The sequence below is a fragment of the Erythrolamprus reginae genome, chromosome 2, assembly GCF_031021105.1.
Source record: "Erythrolamprus reginae isolate rEryReg1 chromosome 2, rEryReg1.hap1, whole genome shotgun sequence".
In the NCBI taxonomy this organism is placed as follows: Eukaryota; Metazoa; Chordata; class Lepidosauria; order Squamata; family Dipsadidae; genus Erythrolamprus; species Erythrolamprus reginae.
Window position 1 is genome coordinate 333,921,026 of NC_091951.1, and position 27,847 is coordinate 333,948,872.

Sequence of the window (27,847 nt, forward strand, 5' to 3'; positions counted from 1 at the left end):
TGGTGCTGCAAGCAAAGGGCGGTCCTTTCACGTAAAAATAAACTTGTTTATTTTTACGTGAAAGGACCGCCCTTTGCTTGCAGCGCCGCTGCGGCATCCTTTTTCGTAAAAATAACAATGTTTATTTTTACATGAAGATCTCCCTTTGAAGGAGCTGGGGAATTCCTCCCACGAAGAGATTCCAGGGGTGGAGCTTTGACGTCACCAGCAGGTTGCTAAGGACGCCAAGGTGATCACTTCCTGGATTCCATGGAATTCAGGAAGTGATCACCTTGGCATCCTTAGCAACCTGCCAGTGACGTCAAATCTCCGAACGCAGAATATGACCCTAAACTTTGCCCGAAGTTTCAAAAAATTTCGGGTTCGGGTTCAGCTTACCGAACACCGCAAAATTCGGTACAGACCCAAATTGTGCGAGTTCAGTTCGCCCATCACTAGTTAGGGGTTATGGTTGGCTGAGGAATTCTGGGAATTGAATTCCACAAGTCTTAAAGTTTCATTGACCCCAGGACACTGGCAGTGTCCCCGGGTCACATGATCAGATTTCGTGACCTTCTGGCAAGCGAAGTCAATGGGGAAGGCCAGATTCACTCAACAACCGTGTTACTAACTTAACAACTGCAGTAATTTACTTAATGATTGTGGCCAGAAAGGTCATAAAATGGAGCAAAACTCACAAAGCAACAGAAATTTTGGACTTTGTTGCGGCCTTACGTTGAGGATTACCTGTATTAAATTTGATATCAAATTTGCCTATAATATTAAATGAGATTATTAATGTCATCCCATACAACAGATAAATATTGAGAATAATCAGTTCCTTATATATTAATTAATTAATTAATTAATTAATTAATTATTTTGTCCAATACACAATAATGCACAATGAAGTTTATAGAGTAGAGAAGAAATATGAGATATAGGAGAGACTATAGGACAGGGGACGGAAGACACTCTAGTGCGCTTATGTACGCCCCTTACTGACCTCTTAGGAATCTGGAGAGGTCAACCGTGGATAGTCTAAGGGTAAAATATTGGGGCTTAGGGGATGATACTACAGAGTCCGGTAATGAGTTCCACGCTTCGACAACCTGATTACTAAAGTCATATTTTTTACAGTCAAGTTTGGAGCGGTTAATATTAAGCTTGAATCTGTTGTATGCTCTTGTGTTGTTGTGGTTGAAGCTGAAGTTGTCTTTGACAGGCAGGACATTGCAGCATACGATCTTGTGGGCAATACTTAGATCATGTTTAAGGCATCGTAGTTCTAAGCTTTCAAGACCCAGGATTGTAAGTCTACTTTCGCAGGGTATTCTGTTTCGAGTGGAGGAATGAAGGGCTCTTCTTTTGAAGTATCTTTAAACAGTTTCAAGGGTGTTAATGTCTGAGATGCGATATGGGTTCCAAACAGATGAGCTGTATTCTATGATGGGTCTGGTGAAAGTTTTGTAAGCTCTGGTAAGTAGTGTGAGATTTCCAGAGCAGAAGCTACGTAGGATTAGATTAACAACTCTTGAGGCCTTCTTGGCGATGTTTTTGCAGGGCATCACTGTTAGGACATTGATGGCGATTCTTTTTTGGCTCACATATCAAAAGGGGCTGCTGCTGCGCACACATGTCCATACCCATTCCCTCCCACCCCATACATGCGCACACACACCAGGCTGCCCCTACGCATGCACAAAACCTCCACCTCCCCTATATATGCGCACAGGCCTCACTGAAGCCTGAGACAGTGAAAAAACAGCCAAATGAGCAAACCAGAAGTTCATAAAAACGGACTTCCGGTTTGCTCATTGTGCTGTTTCTCGCACTCTGGGGGCTTCAGGGAGGCTTCATGAAGCCCCGGAATGCGAAAAACAGCACCATTGGCAAACCGGAAATCTATTCTACTCTCCAAAAAGACCTTGACGCTGTTTCTGAGTGGTCTAACACATGGCAACTCCAAATCTCAACTAGCAAATGCTCTGTCCTACACATTGGGAAGAAGAATCTGAACTCCAAATACGAACTGAATAATCAAATTATCACAGATAATCCCCACTTGGTTAAAGACCTTGGTATACTAATAACAAAAGATTTAAGTGCCAAAGCCCACTGCAACAATATAGCCAAGAAGGCTTCAAGAGTTGTAAACCTAATCCTACGTAGCTTCTGCTCTCGCAATCTCACACTACTTACCAGAGCTTACAAAACTTTTGCCAGACCCATCCTCGAATACAGCTCATCTGTTTGGAAACCATATCGCATCTCAGACATTAACACCCTTGAAAATGTTCAAAGATACTTCACCAGAAGAGCCCTTCACTCCACCACTCGAAATAGAATACCCTACGAGACTAGACTTTCAATCCTGGGCCTAGAAAGTTTAGAACTAAGACGCCTTAAACAAGATCTAAGTATTGCTCACAAGATCATATGCTGCAATGTCCTGCCTGTCGGCGACTATTTCAGCTTCAACCACAACAACACAAGAGCACACAACAGATTTAAACTTAATATTAACCGCTCCAAACTTGACTGTAAAGAATACGACTTCAGTAACCGAGTTGTCGAAGCGTGGAATTCATTACCGGACTCCATAGTGTCATCCCCAAACCCCCAACACTTTACCCTTAGATTATCTACAGTTGACCTATCCAGATTCCTGAGAGGTCAGTAAGGGGCGAGTACAAGTGCACTAGAGTGCCTTCCGTCCCCTGTTCTATTGCTCTCCATATCTCCTATACCTTTCTTCTATTCCTATATCTCTTCTTCTATTCTTTCATTGATATGTTCTATTACTATAGTATCTTCTTTTCTATTATTTCTTAGATATATTTTACTATGAGTATCTCCTCTATAACCTTCATCATGTATTTTACTGTGTGTATATAGATATATACCCACTAAAACCCTCATTGTGTATTGGACAAAATAAATAAATAAAAATAAATAAATATTTTTCTGAACTTCTGTTTTGCCCATTGGGTGGTTTTTTGCACTCTGGGTTTCAGGAAGCTTTCCTGGATCCTCTGGAGCAGTGTTTCCCAAACTTGGCAACTGGAAGATATTTGGACTTCAACTCCCAGAATTCCCCAGCCAGCAAATGCTGGCTGGGGAGTTCTGGGAGATGAAGTCCAAATATCTTAAGGTTGCCAAGGCTGGGAAACACTGCTCTGGAGGGTGAAATGGCCTTCCTCATGGCCGAAAATCAGCTCTCTGATATGGCTCCGTGTGCCACCTTGCCATAGATTCACCATCACTGTTTTAAGGGCTACATAATTAAATATAAGGATTGTATTACCGTTTCAATATCTGCTATCCCACCCAAGGGAGATGACTTTGTAAGCATTGCCAAAATGTACCAACAAACCTTTCTTGAAGCTTATCCATCCAATCCCTGTTAAATAGGCTGGTTTTTATTTGCTATGAATAGGAATTGCAGATTTTTCCAGAATGCCAGCTGAAATTTGTTGTACAGCTGGGGAAATGATCCATATTTTCAGCTATTGTTTCTTTTCCGTCTGATGAAAGCTACCGATTTCTCCTTGAGAAAATGAGGGAAGCAAAAAAGCTTTGCTACAAAGCATTTTTGGGGAAAGAGCATGGAGAATACTGAGCCATAACTGAACACCAATTGCTTCGCTTTTCTGAAGTTATTATGGAAGACTTGTTTGATGCTTATGGGAAAGGGAAGGGAAAGGTTATGTAGCTTCAGTTTGTTGTTCTCACCATTACATTTTATCTGTGGGTTTACAGCTGTTTTGAAATGAAATATATCCAGTATTGTTCTCTGTACCACTTAGGACCACAGTTGTGGTCGAAACCTTCTTCACTGAGCAATCCAGGCCATTTTTATGACATTTTCTGTCATGCTTTTATTAAGTGTTTCACTGCAGTCTTTAAGCAAATCCAACTTTCTCTATCCACCTTGCTTGTCAGAAGCCCAGATCCCAAATGGAGATCACATGATCCAGGACAACCTTCATAGAATAGAATAATAGAGTTGGAAGAGACCTTGGAGGTCTTCTAGTCCAACCCCCTGCTTAGGCAGGTGTTCTGTTGGGCTCTCTGATAGGAGCCTCCTGAAAATTCAAGGGTACAAGTTTCAGACACACACACATTTGAAAATTCAAAACAATGTTCTTTATCACAAAATTCAAAATAAACAAAGCACTCTTTTTGTATTGCAAAGAGCACTCTTCCCAAAACAACTGGGTAGTCTGTACAATTTCCCTTAAGCAGTCATTAAGTACTTAGTTAGCAGCTGTGAAGAAACTTCACACCCCTTCTTCTTCCAACGAAGTGAGACACACACACACACACACATGTTGCTCTGCTTTGGTTTCAAAGCCATGAAAAAGCAACAAAGTCCAGCAACACAAGATTCCTGACAAACTGCGATCAGATATTCTTCCACAATAGCCAAACGCACATGCTGCTATTTCTAGCAGCAGCCCTAATTACTGGAGCCCCACCCAAACACAGGTGGCCTCCCTTATTTCCTGTAATATGTTCTTACTTGGTCTCTTCTACGCATAATTCTGCGCTTGCGTGGGTCCAAAATGTCATCATTTGAATCAATGGAAGATAAGGGAGATTGACTGCCTGGGCTGTGTGCCAAGCCCTCCTCTGCCGAGTCACTCCCACCTTCTTCTTCTTCGTCCGAGGAAACTAAACTCTGAACTGATTCTGTCGGCAATAACACAGGCCTGTGATATGTTGAATTTTCCCCTGCATCCACCTCCCCATTCCATGGGGCAGGAGCTGGGCCAGAGCCAACCACAACAGGCAGGAAACCTTATACCATTTCAGAAAAATGGTTGTCAAATCTCTTCTTAAAAACTTCCAGTGTTGGAGCATTTACAACTTCTGGAGGCAAGTTGTTCCACTGATTAATTATTCAGTCAGGAAATTTCTCTTTAGTTGGTTCTCTCCTTGATTAGTTTCCATCCATTGCTTCTTGTCTTACCCTCTAGTTCTTTGGAGAATAGCTTTATTCCCTCTTCTTTGTGGCAACCCCTGAGATATTGGAACACTGCTATCATGTCTCCCCTAGTCCTTGTTTGCATTAATACTCAGTTTCGGGAACCATTCTTCAAATGTTTTAGCCTCCAGGCCCCCAATCATTTTTGTTGTTCTTCTCTGCACCTTTTCTAGAGTCTCAACATTTTTTTACATTGTGGCGATTATAAATACATGTGAGTTGTCAAGTGTCCGAGTTTAGATCACACACTGTGATAGTCATAAGTGTGAGAGCTGCTCATAAAGAACTTTTTTCAGTGCTGTTGTAACTTCAAAGGGTTGTTAAACAAATGGAAGATTGCCTCTAGGGTGAACTTGAAGGACTTTTAATGTATCTGTTAGAAATATCTGGGCCAAACATCTACATGTAGTTGTACATCCATTAAAAAGATGTAAGGAGCTGGTTAAACTAAATTTCATTAATCCAATTAACATTTTTATATTTTAAAAATCTCCTAGGACTAAAAATGCTAGAGGTCAATATTACTCACCCCTTTTCTAAACTGTTGTGATTAGCTCTGGCCCAGCTCCTGCCCCAAGGACTGTGTATGTGGGGGAGACATCCACATGCGGCATGCCTGTTTTGCTCCCGGTGGAATCTGATGATGAAGGCTCCTCTGACCAAGAAGACATGAGTGACAGGGAGGAGGAGAGTGTGGCAGACAGCTCAGAAGGAGATCAATTATCTAGCTCCTCCTTGGATTCGGAACAAGAGTTAATGATACAGCCACGCATGCGGAGAGCGATGCATAGGCAGCAACAACTGAGAGATTATTATCAAAGAAAATGAGGCCACCTGTGGTTGGGTGGGGCTGTGGTAATTAGAGGCTGCTATAAATAGCAGCGAGTGGGTTTGGCCATTGTGAAGGATTATCTGATTGTTGTGTTTTGTGCCTGCTTTGCTGACTTTGACCTTTGTGTGGTGATTTTTCCCCGCTTTGAAACTAAACCAGAGCAAAGTGTGTTTCACTTTGTGAAAGAAGAAGGACTGTGAATTGCCTCACAGCTGCAAGCTAAGTATCACAGAACTGATAAGGGACTTGTACAAATTACCAGTTTGTCTGGAGACGAGTGCTCTTTGCTATACAAAAAGAGTGCTCCATTTCTTTGCATTTTCAGTATAAAGAACATTGTTTTGAATTGTCAAACATGTGTGTGTCTGAAATTGTATCTGTGCATTTTCGGGAGGATTCTGCCAGAGAGCTCGACAGAACACAAGGTAAGCTATTTATCGTCTTTGGGGCCTTACAAGTCCCAACATTTTGGAGCACTGTATAATGTCTGCTGGGCTTCAAGAACACTTGGAGATGTTTTTAAATCCATTTTGTCTTCCTCACATAGATTACGTTGACATTGGCCTGATTCCCAAAGGCGCAAGACACATCAAAGTGGTCGAAGTATCAGAAGCAGGCAATTTCCTTGCGCTGCGAAGCGAAGACCCTCAGAAGTATTATCTCAACGGAGGGTTTATTATTCAGTGGAATGGAAATTATGAAGTGGCGGGAACAATATTTCAATATGGAAGAAAAGGACATTTGGAAAGTCTCACTGCTTCTGGGCCCACAAACGAATCCTTGTGGCTGCAGGTACACCAGCGTGTCACTTGGTGGGTCTGACGCAAACTGGAAATGTAGGGCAGAAAAGGAATTGTCTACATTTGCAGTTTGTCTCCCCTCAAATAGAATAGAATTTTATTGGCCAAGTGTGATTGGACACACAAGGAATTTGTCTTGGTGCAGATGCTCTCAGCGTACATAAGAGAAAAAGATAGCACCTACAGTGGTATTTTGGGGGGGGGGGGATTTGGAGGTCTGGATGGCTCTTGCTTCCTTGTTTGTGAACTGTGGTGTGTGGTTTAACTCGTGGATCTTTGGAGCCCCAATCTGGTAGTCCTACAAACAGAGAAGGGTAGAGGGTATCCTGGTTTGACCAGTTTGACCAGAGTACCTCCGGAACCGCCTGCTACCGCACGAATCCCAGCAACCGATAAGGTCCCACAGAGGTGGCCTTTTCCGGGTCCTGTTGACCAAACAATGTCGTTTGGCAGGCCCCAGGGGAAGAGCCTTCTCTGTGGCAGCCCCGACCCTCTGGAATCAACTCCTCACAGAGATTAGAACTGCCCCCACACTCCTTGTCTTTCGTAAATTACTCAAGACCCATTTTTCCGCCAGGCATGGGGGAGTTGAGACACCTTTCCCCCAGGCTTTTTTTTTATATCTAGGTTTGGGTATGTATATGTTGTTTGCTTTTTTAAATATGATAGGGTTTTATGTGCTTTTTAATATTAGATTTGTTTTCCCTGGAATATTGTTTTTATTATTGTTGTGAGCCGCCCCGAGTCTTCGGAGAGGGGCGGCATACAAATCTAATAAATTGAATTGAATTGAATTGATATTTTGTGATTGAAATGTACAATAAATGTTGTTCAGCTCCTTTTTCAGGAAAACAACCCTGGAATAAAATACGAATACACTGTGCGCAAAAGCTCAAGCTTGGAAAACGAAGTGGAGGAACCTGAATATGTTTGGAAATATGGAAAGTGGACAAGTTGCAGTGTAACTTGTGGCAGTGGTAAGAAACCACAATTTTCCAAGTCCCCTTCCTCTCTCTCGGTATCTGCTTTGGGTGCCTCATTCATTGTTCTAACAATGTACTGACTTGGGTATACTTACACTCAGGGGTGAGCATCAGGCAGGACTGGGTGGAACGCAGTTCCACCGGTGGAAATTAAGATGCATGCGTAGCTTCAGCTGATCGGCGGCTGTCACTTCCTGGATTACTGGTCTCGGCTCAACTCTCCTTTTTCCCCCTGCTGCTCCTGCTGCATCTGCACTCCTTGCTTTTTTCCTCTTTCCTCCTTCCTGGCCTCAGACGAGCTTCCCTCTCTCCTGCTCCCCTCCCCTCCAGCCTCACACGGCCACCTCCTGCCTGAGATGTAAGCAGAAGGCATGGATGAACGTGGTGCTGGCAGCATTTATGCTTCTGGCAGCACTCGTTCACCTAGCTACCCAGTTTGAGGCGGGGGTGACCCAGGAAGGAGAGTGCGGGAAACACGAAGCGACACTGGTAAGGTTGTAAGTCAAGGACTTACCCTGTTTCCCCAAAAATAAGACGTACCCCGAAAGTAAGGCATGTCAGAGGTTTTGCAGAATTTGCTAATATAAGGCACCCCCCGAAAATAAGGCGTAGTCAAGTTTACATACAGCACGGTGGAAAAACATACGGTACCATTCAAAGCTGTTCATAGCAGTACCATAATAATGTGGCATCCCCTGCTGGCCCCTTCCATCGCTTTGTACCGTCCAGTAAAGCAGACACAGTCTGCTGCTGTCTCACTGCCATTACAGTCTCCACTACAGTGCGTAGACTGTAGTTCCTCTGGTGGCCGGAAGCTGTTGTACCATATAAGTGCCGTCATTTGTGTGTGTGAGTGCCATACTGAGAGGTACCGTACCATAATCAGTGTACCGTATGGTACACTTTCTTTGGGGGTGTCAGCTTTTCTGCCTGTGAATTTGTCTTATTTGAGAAATATAAGGCACTCCCTGAAAATAAGACGTAGCACAACTTTTGGAGCAAAAATTAATATAAGACAGTGTCTTATTTTCGGGGAAACACGGTAACAGTTCACTTGAATTATGTTGATTGTTCAAGCCACTCCCACCTTGTCACATGGCTGGCAAGCCACTCCTACCCAGTCACATGACCATTAAGCCACACCCACAAAATAAGCCACACCCACAGTGTGGCAGTAAAAAATTTGGCTGCCCATTACTGCTTACACTGCTTCGGACTGGTAAATAGTGTTTTATTAATAGTTAATTTATATTCCCTTGGAAAGTCCCGCAATAAAATCAGCATATAGAAAACTACTTTGTGTGCCTACTAACCATTAATTAGTTAAACCTCAGGCAAACAATGGCATTTTTCCCATTCCAAGTAAGAAAAGCAGTGTGGGGGGGTGTTGCCTAATTTAATGCACAATTCACACTGTGCAATTAACCAAATAATAATAATAACATAGAAATCTCAACACTGTTCAAACTAATAATAACTTACCAAGTAATTGCTGGAGATGACCCCTAGTTGCTTCTGTGAAATGATTAAGGTAGAAAGGGAACTTGGACTAGAAGACTTCAAGTGTCCTTTCCAACTCTGTTATTCTCATTCTTAAAATTCACTGGGACACATAAATTTCTGCAGTGATATAGATAAAGCCCACTGAAGTTTCCAAAAATACAAATAAAAAGAATAAAAACCATCAAATGTCAATATCTACTGTTTATATTTTGCAGGCAGCAGATATTGGCATCTGCCAGTTTTTATTGGCAATTTTGAACATTTGGTGCTGGCATCATAGTTCCCTCTAAGCTGAGCAGTGAGCAATCGCTCACTTAAAAATCATCATCAACTCAGAGTTTTCCAAACCTGCCCAGAAGCCGAGAAGGAAAGAGTGAGAGGGAAGGAGAGAGAGAGGAAGAGAGGAAGAGAGAGAAACAGATGGAAAAAAGAGAGGAAGGAAAAGAGAAAGAAAAAGAATGGGAGTAAAGAAGAGAGAAAGAAAATCAAAATCTAGTTTGAAACTAGCTCAACTATTTAAGTGGCATTTTGATATTGATAGAGTTGCCCTATTATGAGCTCACTGTTACAGACACACAGTACAGTATTTTATTTTGAAATTCTCTGGGGCAAAACAGGGTGGGGTTTTTATTTGTTTGTTTGTTTGTTTGTTCGTTTGTTTGTTTGTTCGTTTGTTCGTTCGTTCATTATTTATTTATTTATTTATTTATTTATTTATTTATTTATTTATTTATTTATTTATTTATTATTTCTGTGCTGCTCAGACACTATACTTTTCCACCCACCCCCCAAAAAAATTAGAGGGAACACTGGCTGGCATATAGTCTTAATGGCGGGTTAATGTCCTCCTACAAAGCTGTGTACTCAGCAGATTCTTAACAGTGCTAACATCTAATACAAGCTACTCCATATCCCAAAATGTTTGCCTTCTTAAACATGCATCTAAAGATGAAGGTCAATTTTCCCCCAATTTTTCTTGTAGGGTTTCAGCGACAGATTGCCCATTGTGTGAAAAAGGGGAAGAGCATGGTGAAAAACCTGTTTTGTGATCCAGAAACGCAACCCAAGGCTAAACAGAAAAAATGCCTCGAAAAAGATTGTCCACCCAGGTATGTACAAATATCATACGGAGCAGAGGTCATCAATCTTTGTGCCTTGCAACACAGCTGGGATGGAGGGGAGAAGGGAAACCAGGCACACGCACCAGCCCACCACTCAGGCAAGTTGAGCTGTATGCATGTGGGCTACTTTTGAAAAGTGTTCGGAAACTTCAGATCGTGCAGAATGCAGCTGCGAGAGCAATCATGGGCTTCCCTAAATATGCCCATGTCACACCAACACTCTGCAATTCAAAGTGTTGGTTATGACCTATAAAGCCCTTCATGGCACAGGACCAGATTATCTCCGGGACCGCCTTCTGCCGCACGAATCCCAGCGACCAGTTAGGTCCCACAGAGTGGGCCTTCTCTGGGTCCCGTCGACTAAACAATGTCGTTTGGTGGGACCCAGGGGAAGAGCCTTCTCTGTGGCAGCCCCAGCCCTCTGGAACCAACTCCCCCGAGAGATTAGAATAGCCCCCACCCTCCTTGCCTTTCGTAAGCTCCTCAAAACCCACCTCTGCCATCAGGCATGGGGGAACTGAGATATTCTTTCCCCCTAGGCTTCTACAATTTATGCATGGTATGTTTGTATGTATGGTTGGTTTTATAACAAGGGTTTTTAGCTGTTTTAGTATTGGATTTCTACATGCTGTTTTTATCACTGTTGTTAGCCGCCCCGAGTCCACAGAGAGGGGCGGCATACAAATCCAATAAATAAATACATAAATAAATAAATGTGGCCCAGTTCCAAACAGGCCACGGCCCAGGTGTTGGGGACCCCCGATATAGAGGAAGGTACTATAATATAATGATGGGAAATAAGCTACCATATTTTCCGTAATATAAGATGCACCTTCCACCACCCTAAAAGTAGGTGAAAATGTCACTGCGCCTTATACACTGAATACAGTTTTGGGCCCTCCCAAAGCCATTGTGAGAATGGGCCTGTTCTTTTGCAAAAATGGGGTGCACAGAGGGCAAAAACACCCCCATTTTTGCGAAAAAGCAGGTGAAAAACGGGGCATTTTTCACAATCCCAGGAGCACTCTGCTGGCTTTCCAAACCCTCTTGCATGCCCCATTTTTTGCAGAAATGGGTGAAAAACGGGTCCATTTTTGCAAAAAAAAATGAGTGCGCAGTTTGGGAGGTCTGCAGGATGCTCCTAGGGGCCCCTGTTTTTGCAAAAAAAGGCACATTCTTTTAATAAAAAATGAGGCTCGCAGAGGATTTGGGAGGCTTACGTAGTGCTCCTAGAGGCTGGGAAGGACAAAAACCTTTTTTTCTTACTTATCTCTGAAAACTTGGTGTGTCTTACACACCGGTGCATCTTATAGTCCAGAAAATACAGTATATTTTTCCCATCCCAGGCCAAGAAAAGTAACTATCCCTTCCGTATTCAGAATACAGTTCATACTAGCACATTTCTCTTCCTCCCCTTATCTTTCTTAATTGCATTCCTCCTGCATTCCTCCCAGCATCCTCTATTTAACAGCATGATTCAAAAACAGCAGAAATGACTGTAAAATAACACAGAATGCATTTGCTTGCTTGGGAGCGGAACGGAAACAACTTTCATTTTAGCCCTACAACATTGAAACTCCGTCCTTCTTCCCCACTGACCCACTGACGTACCAAATATATCACTCCAGTATTTAACCCATTCCTCCCCTTAATATCTTCCTCCAAACACCTGTTCCTTACATTTTTGGACCCTTCTGAATTTAGGATTGACCCAGCGAACGTCTGATTCTTCCTTGCTAGATTCTGGATTCATTGCAACATCCTGTGGCTGGCCTCCCACCTGTTCTACTACCTGTAACAGTGGGCCCACCACTAATTCATAAACACTATCTGTATCAGAGTCCTCAAGTTCTTCATCATCCTCCAACTGACCAGGAGTATGTCCAACAACACCAGTATTTTTTATTTCAACTTTTTGTCAGCCTCTGTCTAAGTCAACAATTTTCTGAGGCAACGATCCAGAACCTGCACTCATTCTGACAATAAGGAACTAAAGCTTTCAGCAACCAGCAGGATCAGTAATGAAGGGTGATGTCTACAGGGAGGGACTCAAAAAGTTGAGAAGAGATTGCTGTAATTGTGCACTTGAAGTCCCATCTCTTTGTGTGTGCATCTGACATTGACACACACACAAAAGGAATGTGCTGTGATTGCTCTGCACAAAGGCCATACTGATTTTTTTTAACCCCCATGGATGCCACCATTGATAGATGCTGTACTTTAATAAATCAAGTTTTATATCTTCACCAATTCTCTCAATTTCCACCTCTGCGATGTGGCATATCCTAGGAGGTTGTTTTTTGTTTGTTTGTTTGTTTGTTTGTTTGTTTGTTTGTTTGTTTATTGTTAGACTTTGAAGGGACCATGTGGGTCATCAAGTCCAACCCCCTGCCTAAGCAGGAATCCTATAGCATCCCAGCCAAATGGCAATCCAATTTCCTCTTTAAAATGTCCAGAGTATTAGAGTTCACAACGTCCACTGGTAGGTTGTTCCACTGGTTGATCGTTCTGACCGTCAGGAAGTTCTTCCTTGTTTCCAGGTTGAATCTCTCCTTGGTCAGCTTCCAGCCGTTGTTCCTCGTCCAGCCCTCCGGTGCCCTGGAGAATAAAGTGTTCCCCTCCTCTCTGTGGCAACCCCTCATATACCTGTAGACTGCTATCATGTCCACTCTGGCCCTCCTTTTCTCTAGGCTATCCATGCCCAGTTCCCGCAGTCTCTCTTCATAAGTCTTGGTTTCTAGACCCCTGATCATTTTGGTTGCTCTTTTCTGCACCTTCTCCAGAGTTTCAATGTCTTTTTTGAAGTGTATAAGTAAAGTGTTGCCAAATAACATCCATAAAACACTTTAAATTGTAAACATTCTTAATGGAAACATTGGCTCAATTTTCTTAAGATTCGGGGTGGGGGGCTTAATAGAGATTTTAAATGAAAATTAGATGTATTTGGATTCTTGAATAGGACAGATAACATCTCAGAGAAGGGTTTGTGAGATTTCAGCAGTTATTTTTGGCAGGGCCGTTGCTGATCTAAAAAAAATAACCAAACCCTCTTTGAAACATAAACTGAGATAATAAGTGAAGGACCTTAAATTGAAAAGTCATAAATCATGTGATGTATTGGTGAAGATTGTGGCACTTCCTACAGAGAGATAAAGTCTTTTCCCCTTTGAATCAGAGGTAAGGAAAAGAACCTTTGAATAAACCATGAAGGTCAGTCTTCATTATCACCATTCTGTTGTTTAATGTTCTTTTTCTGATTAATGTCCTATTTGCATATCTAAACATTATGAGTTCTGACTAATCCTACCTGAGAACATGCTCTCAAACATTACTTCTCTCACAAGAATAATTTAGGGGTCCAACTCAAGTCAGGATTGTGCAAGAATAAATAAAAATGAGATCCAGATAGCTGTGAGAAATGAAGAACTATTTATTCCTGAAAGCAATGACATATCTTTTAAATAGAGGAGCTTGTCCTGGTGTCGAAATGTCTATGTGCTGATTTTGGGTGACATTTCAGAGGAATGTGTGTGTGTAGATGCTTATTCTTGTGAACATGCAGTTCCACTGAGAGACTTAATTTAATTAATTCTACGTGTTTACACACCTTATCCTTTGATATGTGGATTAGTAACTTATTTTGAGGAAGTTTGAGTAAACCATTTTCCTTTTGCTATTTTTACTTGATTAACTTAGTTTTAGCTTAACTGTCTAGTGATGGACGAACCCAACGGTGTTCGGGTTCGGCAAGTTCGGACGAACTTCACGCAAAGTTCAGCTGAACCCGAACCCAAAACCAAACCCGAACGGTCCGTGGCACCAAAACTCCGCCCCCAGAATCCCATCATTTTTTATTTTTACAGATTTTTAATTTTTATTTATTTTTATTTTTATGAAAAAGGACGCCACAGCGGCACTGCAAGCAAGGGGAGGTCCTTTCACGTAAAAACATTTTAAAAAATTTTTTACATGAAAGGACTTCCCTTTGCTTGCAGTGCCGCTGCGGCGTCCTTTCACGTAAAAATAAAAATAAATTCCTGGATTCCATGAAATCCAGGAAGTGATCACCTTGGCGTCCTTAGCAACCTGAAGGTATATGTGATGTCAAAGCTCCGCCCCCAGAATCTCTTTGTGGGAGGGATTCTCCAGCTCCTTTTGTGCCTCCCTCCCATCCTCCCGATCGGCCGACAGCTCCCTGGTGTTCGCCTTCCTCCGCCGCCACCGGCGTCTGGCTCCTCCTCCTCTTCTCAGCAGATGACAGCTGGGCGGTGGCTTTCATGGTGTTCGATATAATATTTTATATTTTGATATAAAACTTCTTACACTTCCTGTATTGGAAGCCATCTTAGTAGCTAATATGTGACTAAGCAAGTTCCATAGCTGATGTCAGACCAATGTGAAGATCTACTCTGAGGAGCACATCAGAGGTGGGTTCCTGCCGGTTCTTTAGAACTGGTAGCGGGAATTTCTCCATGGTCACCAAACCAGCAATGATAGCCGGCTGGACATGCCCCTGAGCCTGCTCTCTTGGCAGCGCCATTTTGTTTTTCACTTCTGCGTATGCCCAGGAGCTGTTTCTTGTTTTTGTGCATTCACAGAATCTGGATTTTCAGTACTGTGAATGAAGGTACAAAGCATGGACATGTGGCCGTGAAAAGCACCTGTGCACCTGTATGGCGCACAGCCATGCAAAGCACGGCATACACACGCCCACGATGCACAGCAGGAAGTGAATGGCAGCAAGGTAAGTTATTATAACCCACCCCTGGAGCACATCAATGGTGTGCAGATGCTATCCAAAAACCTCCTAAATGTTGCACAGTGGGAATGAACTAAAATGGACTGCTTTTCCTGATCCTTTCAATTTTGAAATGTTTAACTTCCAATAGCTTTCTTTCAATCAGAAATACTGATTGACAAGGAGAATAATTTTCTTCTTCTGCCATGCTGCTGATGAAATCATCCTTCCTGTTTCTTCCAATTTGGATCAAGGCAAGCTTTTGTCTCAAGGTTAACTATACTCAATAAGGAGGGGGATAATTTTGGCAAATATCTGATGCAGTGGCACAGAGCTATACTTGTTCTCTTTCTATATCACAGCTCTGATGAAAGCTACAGCCTCGCCTGGCTTGTTGCTCTCAAATTAAACTTAAAGACTCAGCAAGATGTATTTTAAGGGTGTTTTATTGCATTTAATAGCATTTTAATCGTATACGTGACTTTTCAGAAGTAAGGAGGTGAAGATCAGTATTCAAGTCAATGTTCAGTATATTCATTTTCCAAAAGTGCTTTTGCAAAAGATAACTGGACTTTCTGGTTTTTACCGTGTTTCCCCGAAAGTAAGACAGTGACTTACTTTCTTTTTACCCCCAAAAGCCCCACTACGTCTTACTTTCGGGGTATGTCTTACATTGGAAAAAAATGGAAAGGGTCGCGTTCCCGAAGGCATCTCCCCAGAGTCCAGAAGGGAAGCCACGGGACAGGAGCCTTGTGAGCCCTTTTCCAAGTTCAACCTCAGGGCTCCAAGCGGCGTGCACGCGTGGAGCCGCAGATGCGTGTCGGGGAAGCGTGTGTCTGGAGGGGAGGAGCCGCTCTGCGCAGTTGGGCAGCCCCACCTGCCTGCCGGAAAGGAGGCGGGCGAAGGAGGGCGCAGCTCCGGCCGCTCGCCTCGGAGCTGGTTGGCCTCGCTGGCCGCTTGCAGCCGAGCCTCGGCAGGACTCGGTTGCTGGGACGAGCGCCTTCGCTGCAAGCCGCCGCCCACTCGGCTCGCTTCGGACCAGCGCCGTCCTTCACTTTGCCAAGCCGGGGAAGAGGCGGTGGCGCCGCGGCGAGGTGAAGGCGAGGGGCGCGCCGGGAGCTTGGAAGCGACGTCATCGGGCTCCCCCCCCCCGGCAATACCCCCGTGTTTCCCCGAAAGTAAGACATATGTCTTACTTTCGGGGTACGGCTTATATTAGCCGACCCCCCTGAAACCCCCGATACGTCTTACAATCGGGGGTGTCTTACTATCGGGGAAACAGGGTATATTGGAAACTTTTCACTTCTTATCCAAGAATCTTTTGCTGGATGGTCAGGAATAGAAGGATTTATATTCCTTGCAGACAGCTGATCATTTGAATTCTTTTTAGAAAGTCATTGAGGTAGTGATTTCTGACTGTCTCAAAATGGGTGAACAGTGCAGTCAGGCGGTTGGGAAAGCAAGTACAATCACCTTTACGAAAGCAAAATGCAATAAAAACTTCCTTATTTTTATTTATATTTAATTTATTTCTATCCCGTCATTATCAATTCTACAAAATTCAAAGCAGCAAACTTACCCAAAGCATCCTTCCTCTTTTTATTTTCTTCACAACAATTCACTGTTGGGCTTGGGGGGGGGGGATATCAAAGTCACCCCGCTGGCTTTTATGCTAAGGCCCTGACTTGAACCTTGTCTCTTAGTTTTTAGCCTGGTGCTTAAACATTGGACCAAACTGACTATCTCTCTATTGGTAGTATACAAGGATACAATAATGTTTATATACATGATACTAGTAAGAGAGAAACATTAGGACAGGGGACGGAAGGAACTCTAGTGCACTTATGCACGTTCCTTACTGACCTCTTAGGAATCGGGAGAGGTCAACAGTAGTCTAAGGGTAAAGTTTTGGGGGTTAGGGAATGATACTACACAGTCAGGTAGTGAGTTCCATGCATCAACTACTCGGTTATTAAAGTCGTATTTTCTGCAATCGGGTTTGGAGCAGTTTACTTTAAGTTTGTGTCTGTTGTGTGCTCGTGTGTTGTTGTGGTTGAAGCTGAAGTAGTAATTGACAGGAAGGACATTGTAGCAGATGATTTTATGGACTATGCTTAAGTCATGTTTAAGGTGACGTAGTTCTAAACTTTCTAAATTTAGGATTGTAAGTCTAGTTGCGTAGGGTATTCTGTTGCGAGTGGAGGAGTGGACATTTTCTAGAGTGTTTATGCCCGAAATGCAATGTGGGTTCCAGACAGATGAGCTGTATTCAAGAATTGGTCTGGCAAAAGTTTTGTATGCTCTGGCTAGTAATATGAGATTTTCACAATACATTTCCCTAATACAGTGGTATCTCTAACTAAGAATGCCTCTACTTAAGAACTTTTCTAGATAAGAACCGGGTGTTCAAGGGGTTTTTTGCTTCTTCTTAAGAACCATTTTCTACTTAAGAACCCGAGCCTGGAAAAAATTCCCAGGGAATTTGAGACTGACACGAAGGTCCGGACAGTTTCCTGCTATTCCCCCTGGGTTTCTCTCTCTGGCATAGTATATGAGAGGCAGCCTCACACCAGATGTATGGGAGGCGTGCGCTCCTCCTCGCCGCCTCAGAGTCCCTCTTTTTTTAAAAGTCTTAAAGTTTTGGATTTTTTTGATTCCCATCCCCTCTCCTTCTTCCTTCGGCAGTGACTGTCCTCCTCCTCTTCTTCCTCCTCCTCCTCCCACCCAAATTCCAAGCTTTTATTTATTTCCTAATGGGTTTGCACGCATTATTTGCTTTTACTTTGATTCCTATGGGAAAAATTGCTTCTACTTACAAACATTTCTACTTAAGAACCTTGTCATGGAACGAATTAAGTTCATAAGTAGAGGTACCACTGTATATGTAATTTGAACATATCTCAAATGCATCAACTCTCCTAGTACTTATTATTCAGAGGTGGGTTAGAACTTAACTCGCTGCCAGTTTGCTTCCTCCCCTGCTGCGCGGCTGTAAAATCTCCATTTCCTCCAATTCAGCTGGGACTCAGCAGGCAGAAAATAGAGGACAGTCAGATGCCGTATTTACCAGTTCTCCGAACTACTCAAAAACAGCTTCTGCACATGCTCAGAAATGGGGAAAAAGATGACGGTGCCTATGGGGCCACCGAGAAAGCCGATTTGGGGGCATGTTCAGCTGGCCATCACTGCCAGTTCGGCAATGAGCCATCGTGGGGCTTCCTAGATTCGCCCACGTTTCTGCAACACTCCACGGCCTGCACTAGCTGCCAATCAGTTTCCGGTCACAATTCAAAGTGTTGGTAATGACATTTAAAGCCCTACATGGCATTGGGCCAGAATACATTCGGAACCGCCTTCTACCGCACGAGTCCCAGCGGCCGATAAGATCCCAGAGTTGGCCTTCTCTGGGTCCTGTCAACCAAACAATGTCATTTGGCAGGCCCCAGGGGAAGAGCCTTCTCTAGGGCAGCCCCAGCCCCTTGGAACCAACTCCCCCCAGAGATTAGAACGGCCCCCACCCTCCTTGTCTTTCGCAAATTACTTAAGACCCACCTTTGTCGCCAGGCATGAGGGAGTTAAGTTATCCTTTCCCCCTAGGCTACTACAAGTTATGCATGGTATGTTTGTGTGTATGTTTGGTTTTTTATAATAAGGGTTTTTAGTTGTTTTTATTAATTGGATTGTTCATGTTGTTTTACCACTGTTGTTAGCCGCCCCGAGTCTGCGGAGAGGGGTGGCATACAAATCCAATAAATAATAATAATAATAATAATAATAATAATAATAATAATAATAATAATCAGGGAGAAATTCCCAGTTCTACCAGTTCTAAAGAACTGTCCGAACTGGTTGGAACCCACCTCTGTTATTATTTCAATGCACCCACTCTACTATGTTCTTTTATACTTTCCATAACTTTCCACGTATTTCCCTAATATGTATAATTTCATATTCCATTTAGAAATAATTCCCATAAAGTTTAGATTTGCTTTCTGTGTAGAAAGGAGGATTGCAACCTGAATTTATTGTTGTATGCTCTCTTTGTTATGAACGTTCAAAGCTCAGAGGGGATTTGATTGTCTAAGAATGTTAATCATGATTAAACTGAATAGCAGATATTATTATGATGGCTCCTGCTGTTTTTGCAGAATAAACATTGAACATCTGCTGCAAGGATGTACTGGGTTTTCTGCCACTGTAACAACAATGTATGCTGATCACATCTCATACCATATCTGGCCATATTTGGAATGCCTGTAAATAACATGCTTGTTCTTTACAGCACAAACCACAAAGTAGCTATAATTATCCTGTGCTAATTATTTGGGCACTAACTGATAGTACAGTCTTTTTCAGGGGTGGGCTTAAATTTTTTTAGCAAAGAGTCCTCTGCCTGGGTGCTGGTGGGTATGGCCATTGTGGGTGTGGCCTATTGGATGGGTGGGTGTGGCCTATTGGGTGGGTGGTTTTGCTGTGGAAGCTTTCCTCAAGCCTTCGGGAGGGCAAAAAATCCTCCCCAGGCCCTCTGGAATCCAGACATGGGCCTGTTTTTTGCCTTCCCAAAACCTCCGCATGTGCCCTGCACTTATCTGCATCCAAAACAGGCCACGTGGGGACTCCTGGGAGGGGTGGGGTGAACAGGGCCAGCCAGGAGTGGAATTTGGGGATGGCCAAATGAGCCAACTAGAAGTTCGGAAGCCTCCTGAAACCTTGGGAGGGCAAAAAACGGCTCAATGTGCTGTCTCCAGGCTTCAGGAAGCCTGGGGGTGGTGAAAAACGACCCAATGGGCCAACCAGAAATTTAAACTTCTAGTTGGCCCATTGTGCCACTTTTTTGTCATCTCCAGCTTCCGGAGGCTTCTGAACTTCCCATTGGCTCATTTGGCCAGTTTTTACCATTTTCAGGCTTCAGGAGTCCAAAGGATTCAGTGAGGAGGGCGCGTATGCGTAGGGGACAACCAGTGATGGGCTCCTATGGGTACGATCAGGTACGCAGTACCGGTAGAAAAATTTTGGTCAGGTATGCATGGAAAAATTTTGAATTTTTTTCTTTTGTTCCCTTCTGGGCTCTGGGTACGTTTTCCTATTGCAGTAAATGAGGTTGAATGTATATAATTTTAGAAGAGTTGTGCGTGTGTGTGTGTGTGTGTACATACACATAGTTTATATAGTAGATAATGTATATTTTTGTGTGCCTGTGTGTAATATGTATGTACACATAGGGCATATATATATACATAGAATTAAATAGTATATTTTGGATGTTCAGCAATACTAAATAGGTAGGGAAATTGTATCTCTTTGAGGCAAGGAGAGGCCATGCACCCTAACCCTACCCTTGACGTGGGTGATGTCAAGGTGGCCACTTTTAAGCCAGTCACATGATCTTTAAGCCACCACCACCCTGTCACATGATCCTCAAGCCGCTCCTACCTGATTACATGGCTGACAAACCACACCCACAAAATAAGCCACACCCACAGTGTGGTAGTGAAAAAATTTGCAGCCCTTCACTGGGGACCACCAGGGGTGGTGGTGTTGTGCGAATGCGTAGGGGGAGGGCATGGGTATGGGCACATGCGTGCCATCACCGCCATAGTCCAATTTACGGGAATAAAATATACTGCTCAAAGAAATAAAGGGAACACTCAAGATCTGAATGAATATTCTCATTGAATATTTCATTTGCACACCTATTCCATTTGTACAACAGCATGTGAAATTGATTGGCAATCGGTGTTGCCTCCTAAGTGTTCTGGTTTCAGGCCAATTCAGATAATAACTGGAATAAGTGACTGTTAGATGCCTTATTTTGGTAACACACGGCAAACCTGTCTTTATTTTTACTTTCACTCTTCATTACACAGTTGTTATTGTGCAGTACCATTCATTCTCATTTCTTTTAAAAGCAGTTAGGCAGGTTATCTCAGTAGTAACTTCAATGCATTCCACACGTCATTCTAGAATTTATGACCTAGCAGAGAGCCATAAAAACAGGTAATAAATCACAGGTTCTTTTGCTTACATGCCGGAGCGTAGCTGGGAGACACCATGTTAATGGGACAAGAATAGACTCAATCAGCTTCTCTTCCATTTTCTCCCGGATATGAGGCAATTAATTAATTAATTCCTCACTCTCTAACTCTAATATCTCCTCCCTCTTACTTCCTCTAATCATCTCTGGTAGTGTCTAAAACGGAGATCAACCCATCTCCAATCTTCCCCATATGATTCATCCAAACTCATGTCTATGTCATTAGCTCCATGGCCATCCCTAACATTGCCATGTGTCTCTAAATCAGGTAAGTTTACAATCTCTAAATCACCCTCCTCCTCCGAATCCAAGCATTCCTCAGGCTGAAAAGGAATGTAAACAACACTAAGTGGACAGTTTGATTTCGCAGAAGTTTGATTTCGCAGAAGTTATATTCTGTTGTTTAAGTATTCCCTTTAATTTTTTTGAGCCGTGTATGTTGAAAGCCATCTACTTAAAATGGGAAAATCTGGGCTCAGAATACGAGTATTTGAGCCATCCTTTTGTTCTGCTTTCCATAATAATGCTCAGATTTTGACTTTCAAATTTCACGTTCTTTGTTCTCTGTTGGCTTTCTCTGCAGATGGTGGGCAGGGGACTGGCAGAAGTGTTCCACCACCTGTGGCCCCTCAGGAGAAACGAAGCGCACCGTCCTTTGTGTCCAGACTCTGGGATTTGATGAACAGGCTCTGCCTGTGGAGGAATGCCAACATCTGCTAAAACCAAAGACTCGCCTTTCCTGTAATAGAGACGTCTTATGCCCATCCGACTGGACTGTAAGCAACTGGACTGAGGTAAATTTGTAAATCAATTTGGCCTGGGGCAGCTTAGAGTTGGTGTTAGCATTCATCTTTGGTTTAGATCAGGTGTCTCCAACCTTGGCAACTTTAAGATTTGTGGACTTCAACTCCCAGAGTTCCTCAGCCACCTTTGCTGGATGAGGAATTCTGGGAGTTGAAGTCCAAAAGTCTTAAAGTTGCCAAGGTTGGGAACCACTTACTTAGATTAAACAAGAGATGTGTATTTAGACCTCTTTTTTTTTCTCCAGGCCTGTGAAAACAGCTATTTTTCTATTGTGCCTTTGGAATATATGCTTATTTTGCATTCTGTCCTAGTTCAGGAAAAATTGGGCTTTGAATCCTGCCAGCTACTTGAAAATCTGGAACTGCCTATTCTAAAATCAGTATATCTGAATTCCCAAAGCCTGTAAGATAAATTAAGCAAGGAATAAATAATATTTCAGCAATCAGGGTAATCACCCTAATTGCTTCCTCATCTTGAAAATATAAGGATGTTCAGCCTATACTTAGCACAATTAAACAGAAACAGAATTAGATCTCAACTCTCTAATAAGTGTAACCTCAAAAAAAATGAAATTCCAGCCATGTCTGTTATGAACTCCAACAAATACCAAATGTGTCTGCAGCCATTTAAGTTTAGTCATTCTTGATTGAAAGGTTGGACTAATAAAACCAATTAGTCCTTTAATCTTCCTTTCTCTATTTGTAATGTGCTAATCCAAACTCCCCCAACATGGATGGACATAGCAAGGACCTTGGTGAGAATTGTAAGGATGGAAGTCATGTATCCAGTAATGGGCAGCCAAATTTTTTATTGCCATACTGTGGGTGTGGCTAATTTTGTGGGTGTGGCTTAATAATCATGTGACCGGGTAGGAGTGGCTTGCCGGCCATGTGACCAGGTGGGAGTGGCTTGAACAATCATCATCATTCAAGTGAACTGTTAAGTCCTCAAGTTACAACCTTACCACTGTCACTCGCTGGGGTGACAATTTGCTTTGCTTTTCCTGCGCTCTCCTTCCTGGGTCATCACCCTTCCACCTCAGTCTGGGTAGCTAGGCGAACGGGTGTTGCCAGAAGCATAAATGCTAACAGCACCGCTTCCACCCATGCCTTCTGCTTGAACCTCAGGCAGGAGGTGGCCGTGTGAGGCTGGAGGAGACCCAGGCAGGAGAGAGGGAAGCTCGTCCAAGGCCAGGAAGGAGAAAAGAGGAAAAAAGCAAAGAGCGCAGACACAGCAGCAGCAGCAGGGAAAAAAAGAAGAGCCGAGCCGAGACCAGTAATCCAAAAAGTGACAGCTGCCGATCAGCTGGAGCTGCACAGGCATCTTCATTTCCGCCGGTGGAACTGCGTTCCACCCCGTCCTGCCTGCTGCCCACCCCTGCATATATCTAAAGCAGGGGTCCACAACCCCCAGGCTGCGGTCCAGTACTGGGCCTTGAGCCCTTTGGAACCGGGCTGCAGAAGTGGTGGGTGAGCATGCACACACATGCATCTCTAATTGTGCAAGCAGCTGACAAGGGCATGTGCGCATGTTCCATTTACACAAGTGGCATGTACGTTTGGCCTCCGGTCATGTGCAAAGCATCTCCTTTCCCACCGGCCGGTTTACAAAGCTAGAAAAGTTGAGGAACTCTGATCTAAAAGAGCATCTAAATTGAGAATGGCTAGGCTAATGTTTCATTGGAGAAAGGACTGGTTAGTGTGGTACTCCTGAAGCCAAGAAAAAGTTGTGATGTATTTCTGGTGGTAGTGTATGTATAGCCAAATATGAGAAAATTATGTTTTAAAAATGCTCATTTTATTAGGGGATGAATATTTCGTATTTAAATGTGGGCTTTCATTTAAAAAAACCAAAAAAATTAATCTAGAGTATAAGAGTAAAGCAGACTTAGCAATAACGATGCATTGAATTGGCCTATTTCTCTGCCTCCAAAAATATCAGATATACCTCCTGCTTTAAAAATTAATTTCTGTGCAGTTCTTTAATTTAAAAATGCTTAAAGGTTTGCTGCCTCCTGTTATTAAAAAATCCTCCTCTAATTTTGTTGTTATTAATAAGGGACAGAAGAATACCTTTTAATCCCCACGGTTTTAAGCTGCTTTTTCTTCCCTTGTATAATGAATTAAATGAAGCGTAACATTGGATATGATTTCACCAATAGTCTCCTGCTGATTGATTTTATGCAACCTATCAAGTCACTTCTGATTTCTGGGCAAATGAAAACTTGAGTTCTGGAACAAGTGAATTAAATGCTAATTTCAGCTAATAGCGTTAATGAAACATAACATCTACATTAAGGATGTTGTGCATCAGTGGAGTCTTCGGAGAGGGGGGCATACAAATCAAATCAAATAATAAATAAATAAATAAATAAATGTATTTGTTTATTTATTTATAAACGATGGAGCCACATCTGGAGATGCTTCCCATAGAATATATATATATACAGTGATACCTTGTCTTACAAATTTAATTGGTTCTGGAACGAGGCTCCTGAGATGAAAAGTTTGTAAGACGAAACAATGTTTCCCATAGGAATCAATGGAAAAGCGATTAATGCGTGCAAACCCAAAATTCACCCCTTTTACCATCCGAAGCACCCGTTTTTGCGCTGCTGGGATTCCCCTGAGGCTCCCCTCCATGGGAAACCCCACCTCTGGACTTCTATGTTTTTGCGATGCTGCAGGGAAATCCCAGCAGGGGAATCCCAGCATCGCAAAAACAAGCTCACTGGCAACGGAAGTCCGGAGGTGGAGTTTCCCAGTGAAGGGAGCATCAGTGAAATCGCAGCATCGCAAAAAACATTGAAGTCCTCGAAACCCCACCTCTGGATCTGTGTTTTTGCGATGCTGGGATTCCCCTGAGGCTCCCCTTGCTGGGAAACCCCACTTCCGGACTTCTGTTGCAGCATCACAAAGACACAGAACACGGAAGTCTGGAGGTGGGGTTTCCCAGCAAGGGGAGCCTCAGGGGAATCCCAGCAGCACAAAATTGGGTGCTTCACTGGCAATGGAAGTCCGGAGGTGGGGCAATCCAGTGGCGGCGGTGGGTTTGTAAGGTGAAAATAGTTTGTAAGAAGAGGCAAAAAAATCTTAAACCCCGGGTTTGTATCTCGAAAAGTTTGTATGACAAGGCGTTTGTAAGACGAGGTATCACTGTATTGTATATTCTATGGGAAGCATAGAATGGCTCCATCATTTAATGCCTGCTTAAAATGGAGGGTAACTAAGCTGATGAGTACCATGTGCAGCAATCTAATAGACTTCCAAACCCACAATAGATGCTGACATATCAGAAGGATATTATATGTATTTACTTCTCAGCATGCTATAGTTGAGCAGTATTTTAAAGTATCCTGAGCAAACCCAGGTGTCAATAAAATTAGGGATTTCAGGAAGGTTCAAATCAGAAGTGGTCTATGATCAAAAACTGGTTGAAAGGAATCTTAAATTATAAATTAGAATCAAAACCAGAAATGTATCTCTTAGGAATTGTTAGAGGACAGCATAGAAAGGAAGAATACTATTTAATAACACATATATTAACAGCAACAAGATTGGTTTTCGCGCAAAACTGGAAAAAAGAAAATATAGCAAGTGAAGAGATGGTGATTAGGAAAATGTTAGATTGTGCAAAATTAAGTAAACTTAGATTGGAATTGCAGAATAAACAAGACAAAGAATATTGTACCATATGGGGGAAATTATATAGTTGTATAAAAAAGAAAAAAGACTCAAATTAACGGGAAAAGAGAAATTATAGAGACAGAAATATAATATATTAAGTTGATTTTGTGATTGTTATGGGGGGGTTTTTCTTTCTGTCAGTTTATGTTCTGTATTTTATGTTTTCATTATAAAATAAAAATTAAAAAAACAAAAAACAGATCAGGGGTGAAATCCAGCAGGTTCTGACAGGTTCTGGAGAACCATTAGCGGAAATTTTGAGTCGTTTGGAGAACCAGCAAATACCACTTTTGGCTGCCCTCGGAATGGGGTGGGAATGGAGATTTTCCAATATCCTTTCCCCAGGAGTGGGGAGGGAGTGGGGATTTTGCAGTACCCGCCATGCCCACCAAGTGACGCCACCAAGCCACACCATGTCCACCATGCCACGCCCACAGAACCAATAGTAAAAAAAATGGATTTCACCACTGATTCAAGTGGTTTCCTTAGCTAGGTTCACACATTTTTATTTATTTATTTATTCATTTGTCCAATACACAATACATATGGAAGAGAATAGACATGAAGTAATATATATAAAGATAATACGTAAAAATAGAGGAGAAGATATATGAAAAGACGAAAATATATATGATATATGAGAGAAAGGAAAGACAAGTGGACAGGGGACGAAAGGCACACTGGTGCACTTATGTACGCCCCTTACTGACCTCTTAGGAACCTGGAGAGGTCAATCGTTGATAGTCTAAGGGAGAAATGTTGGGGATTAGGGGTTGACACTATTGAGTCCGGTAATGAGTTCCACGCTTCGACAACTCGATTGTTAAACTCATATTTTTTACAGTCAAGTTTGGAGCGGTTAATATTAAGTTTGAATCTGTTGCGTGCTCTTGTGTTGTTGCAGTTGAAGCTGAAGTAGTCATTGACCGGTTTGCATTTAAAAACCAAGTTAGGTATTTTATTTGGCTCACTGGAATGGGAGCAGATGAGATATGTAAATCTGGTTTATTTTGCAGTGTACAGTTACCTGTGGTGGAGGAGTTCGCACCCGTTCCGTCACTTGTACCAAAAACAATGGGGAACCCTGTGATGTCTCAAAGAAACCCCATTCCAAAGCTCTGTGTGGTTTACAGCAATGCCTGTCCGCTCAAAGATTGCTGATGACTCATTTCAAGTTCCACAATGGAAAGATTATTAGAAGAATAGGGGCTATTCCAAGAAGAGTCCCTCCCAAAAAATTAGCCACCCCAGAACCATTACCAAGAATTCCTTCAACAATCATATCCAGGCTCGGAAACGTTACTTTGACGCCCACTTCCGTAAGTCTTGTACATTCTTCTCCAAACAAAGACTTGGAAGTAACTAAGTTGCCAAATGATTCCATTCACTCAAGCATAACCAGTAGCTACTCCAGTGTAACTAGCGCCAACAGGGCATTGCAAAACACGACTCATGGACCGCTCACTACCGCTTGGAATATATCTTCAGAAGGTAGCTCCATAAACCAGGATTCCTTTACCATTGACCCCATGTACAACCCAAAGACTAATTATTTAATGGAAGTAAATGACACAATGCCCAACAGTACTGAGGAAGAAATAAAAGACTACATTCGGACTGAAAGGCCAACGGAGAAGTTCCTTACATTCACTACAAGCAAGGTCTCAGGAATCATATCTACAGATGATCAGTCTAATAATCTCAAGCAATTTTCTGTTACTCCCACAAGAGGAATTGAGTTTTCATTGACAATGACAGATCCCAAAGGCCTTCACATACAAATAAATTCACCTGGGACATCAGCTCCCATTACAGAACAACCAACCATAGAGACTACATTAGAAGAAAATTCTGCAAATACAACCCCATCTTTCAGTGAAACCTCCGCTTGGGTCACAGAAAGTCCATTCGTGCGAGACACCACTGTGCCAAAGAACAGTGTGAATGTTTTCAAAACAAAGTTACTAAATAACTCGGATTCAGAAAAATCCAGAAACCTGCATATTAAGGTCTATTGGTTGGTGGGAAACTGGACTGAGGTACGTAGTATTCACATTGTCTTGTGTTGTTTACAACTGTCGGTGCAATACGGAAAAAGCTAAAAAAACAAATTTCTATTTTTGCTTTTTTTTTTTGTTAATTATGCAACGGTTTATTTATTTATCTGATCTAAAGACCACCCATCGTGCTCACAGAGGCAAGTCTGTGTCCGATGTTTTGCATTTAAATGCTGGAAACTACTTATTTATTTATTTTTATTTATTTATTTATTTTGTCCAATACAAATTGAAAGTTAAGGAGAATAAAAACGTGTAGTAGTAAATATCAGGGAAGGGATAGAAGAAGAGAGATGAGAATAGAATACATCAATGAAGAG

The 27,847-nt window shown here is 42.5% G+C and overlaps 1 protein-coding gene across 1 annotated transcript in view; it reads left to right on the top strand.

Moving 5' to 3' along the window:
- ADAMTS12 (ADAM metallopeptidase with thrombospondin type 1 motif 12) overlaps positions 1 to 27,847 on the top strand; it is a 229,634-nt gene that overhangs the window by 179,077 nt on the left and 22,710 nt on the right. Inside the window, exons 15-19 of the mRNA XM_070743485.1 lie at positions 6,349 to 6,593; positions 7,437 to 7,578; positions 10,070 to 10,196; positions 21,564 to 21,774; positions 26,487 to 27,509. Coding sequence (XP_070599586.1) covers positions 6,349 to 6,593; positions 7,437 to 7,578; positions 10,070 to 10,196; positions 21,564 to 21,774; positions 26,487 to 27,509 — 1,748 coding nt within the window. The remainder of the gene's footprint in view (positions 1 to 6,348; positions 6,594 to 7,436; positions 7,579 to 10,069; positions 10,197 to 21,563; positions 21,775 to 26,486; positions 27,510 to 27,847) is intronic.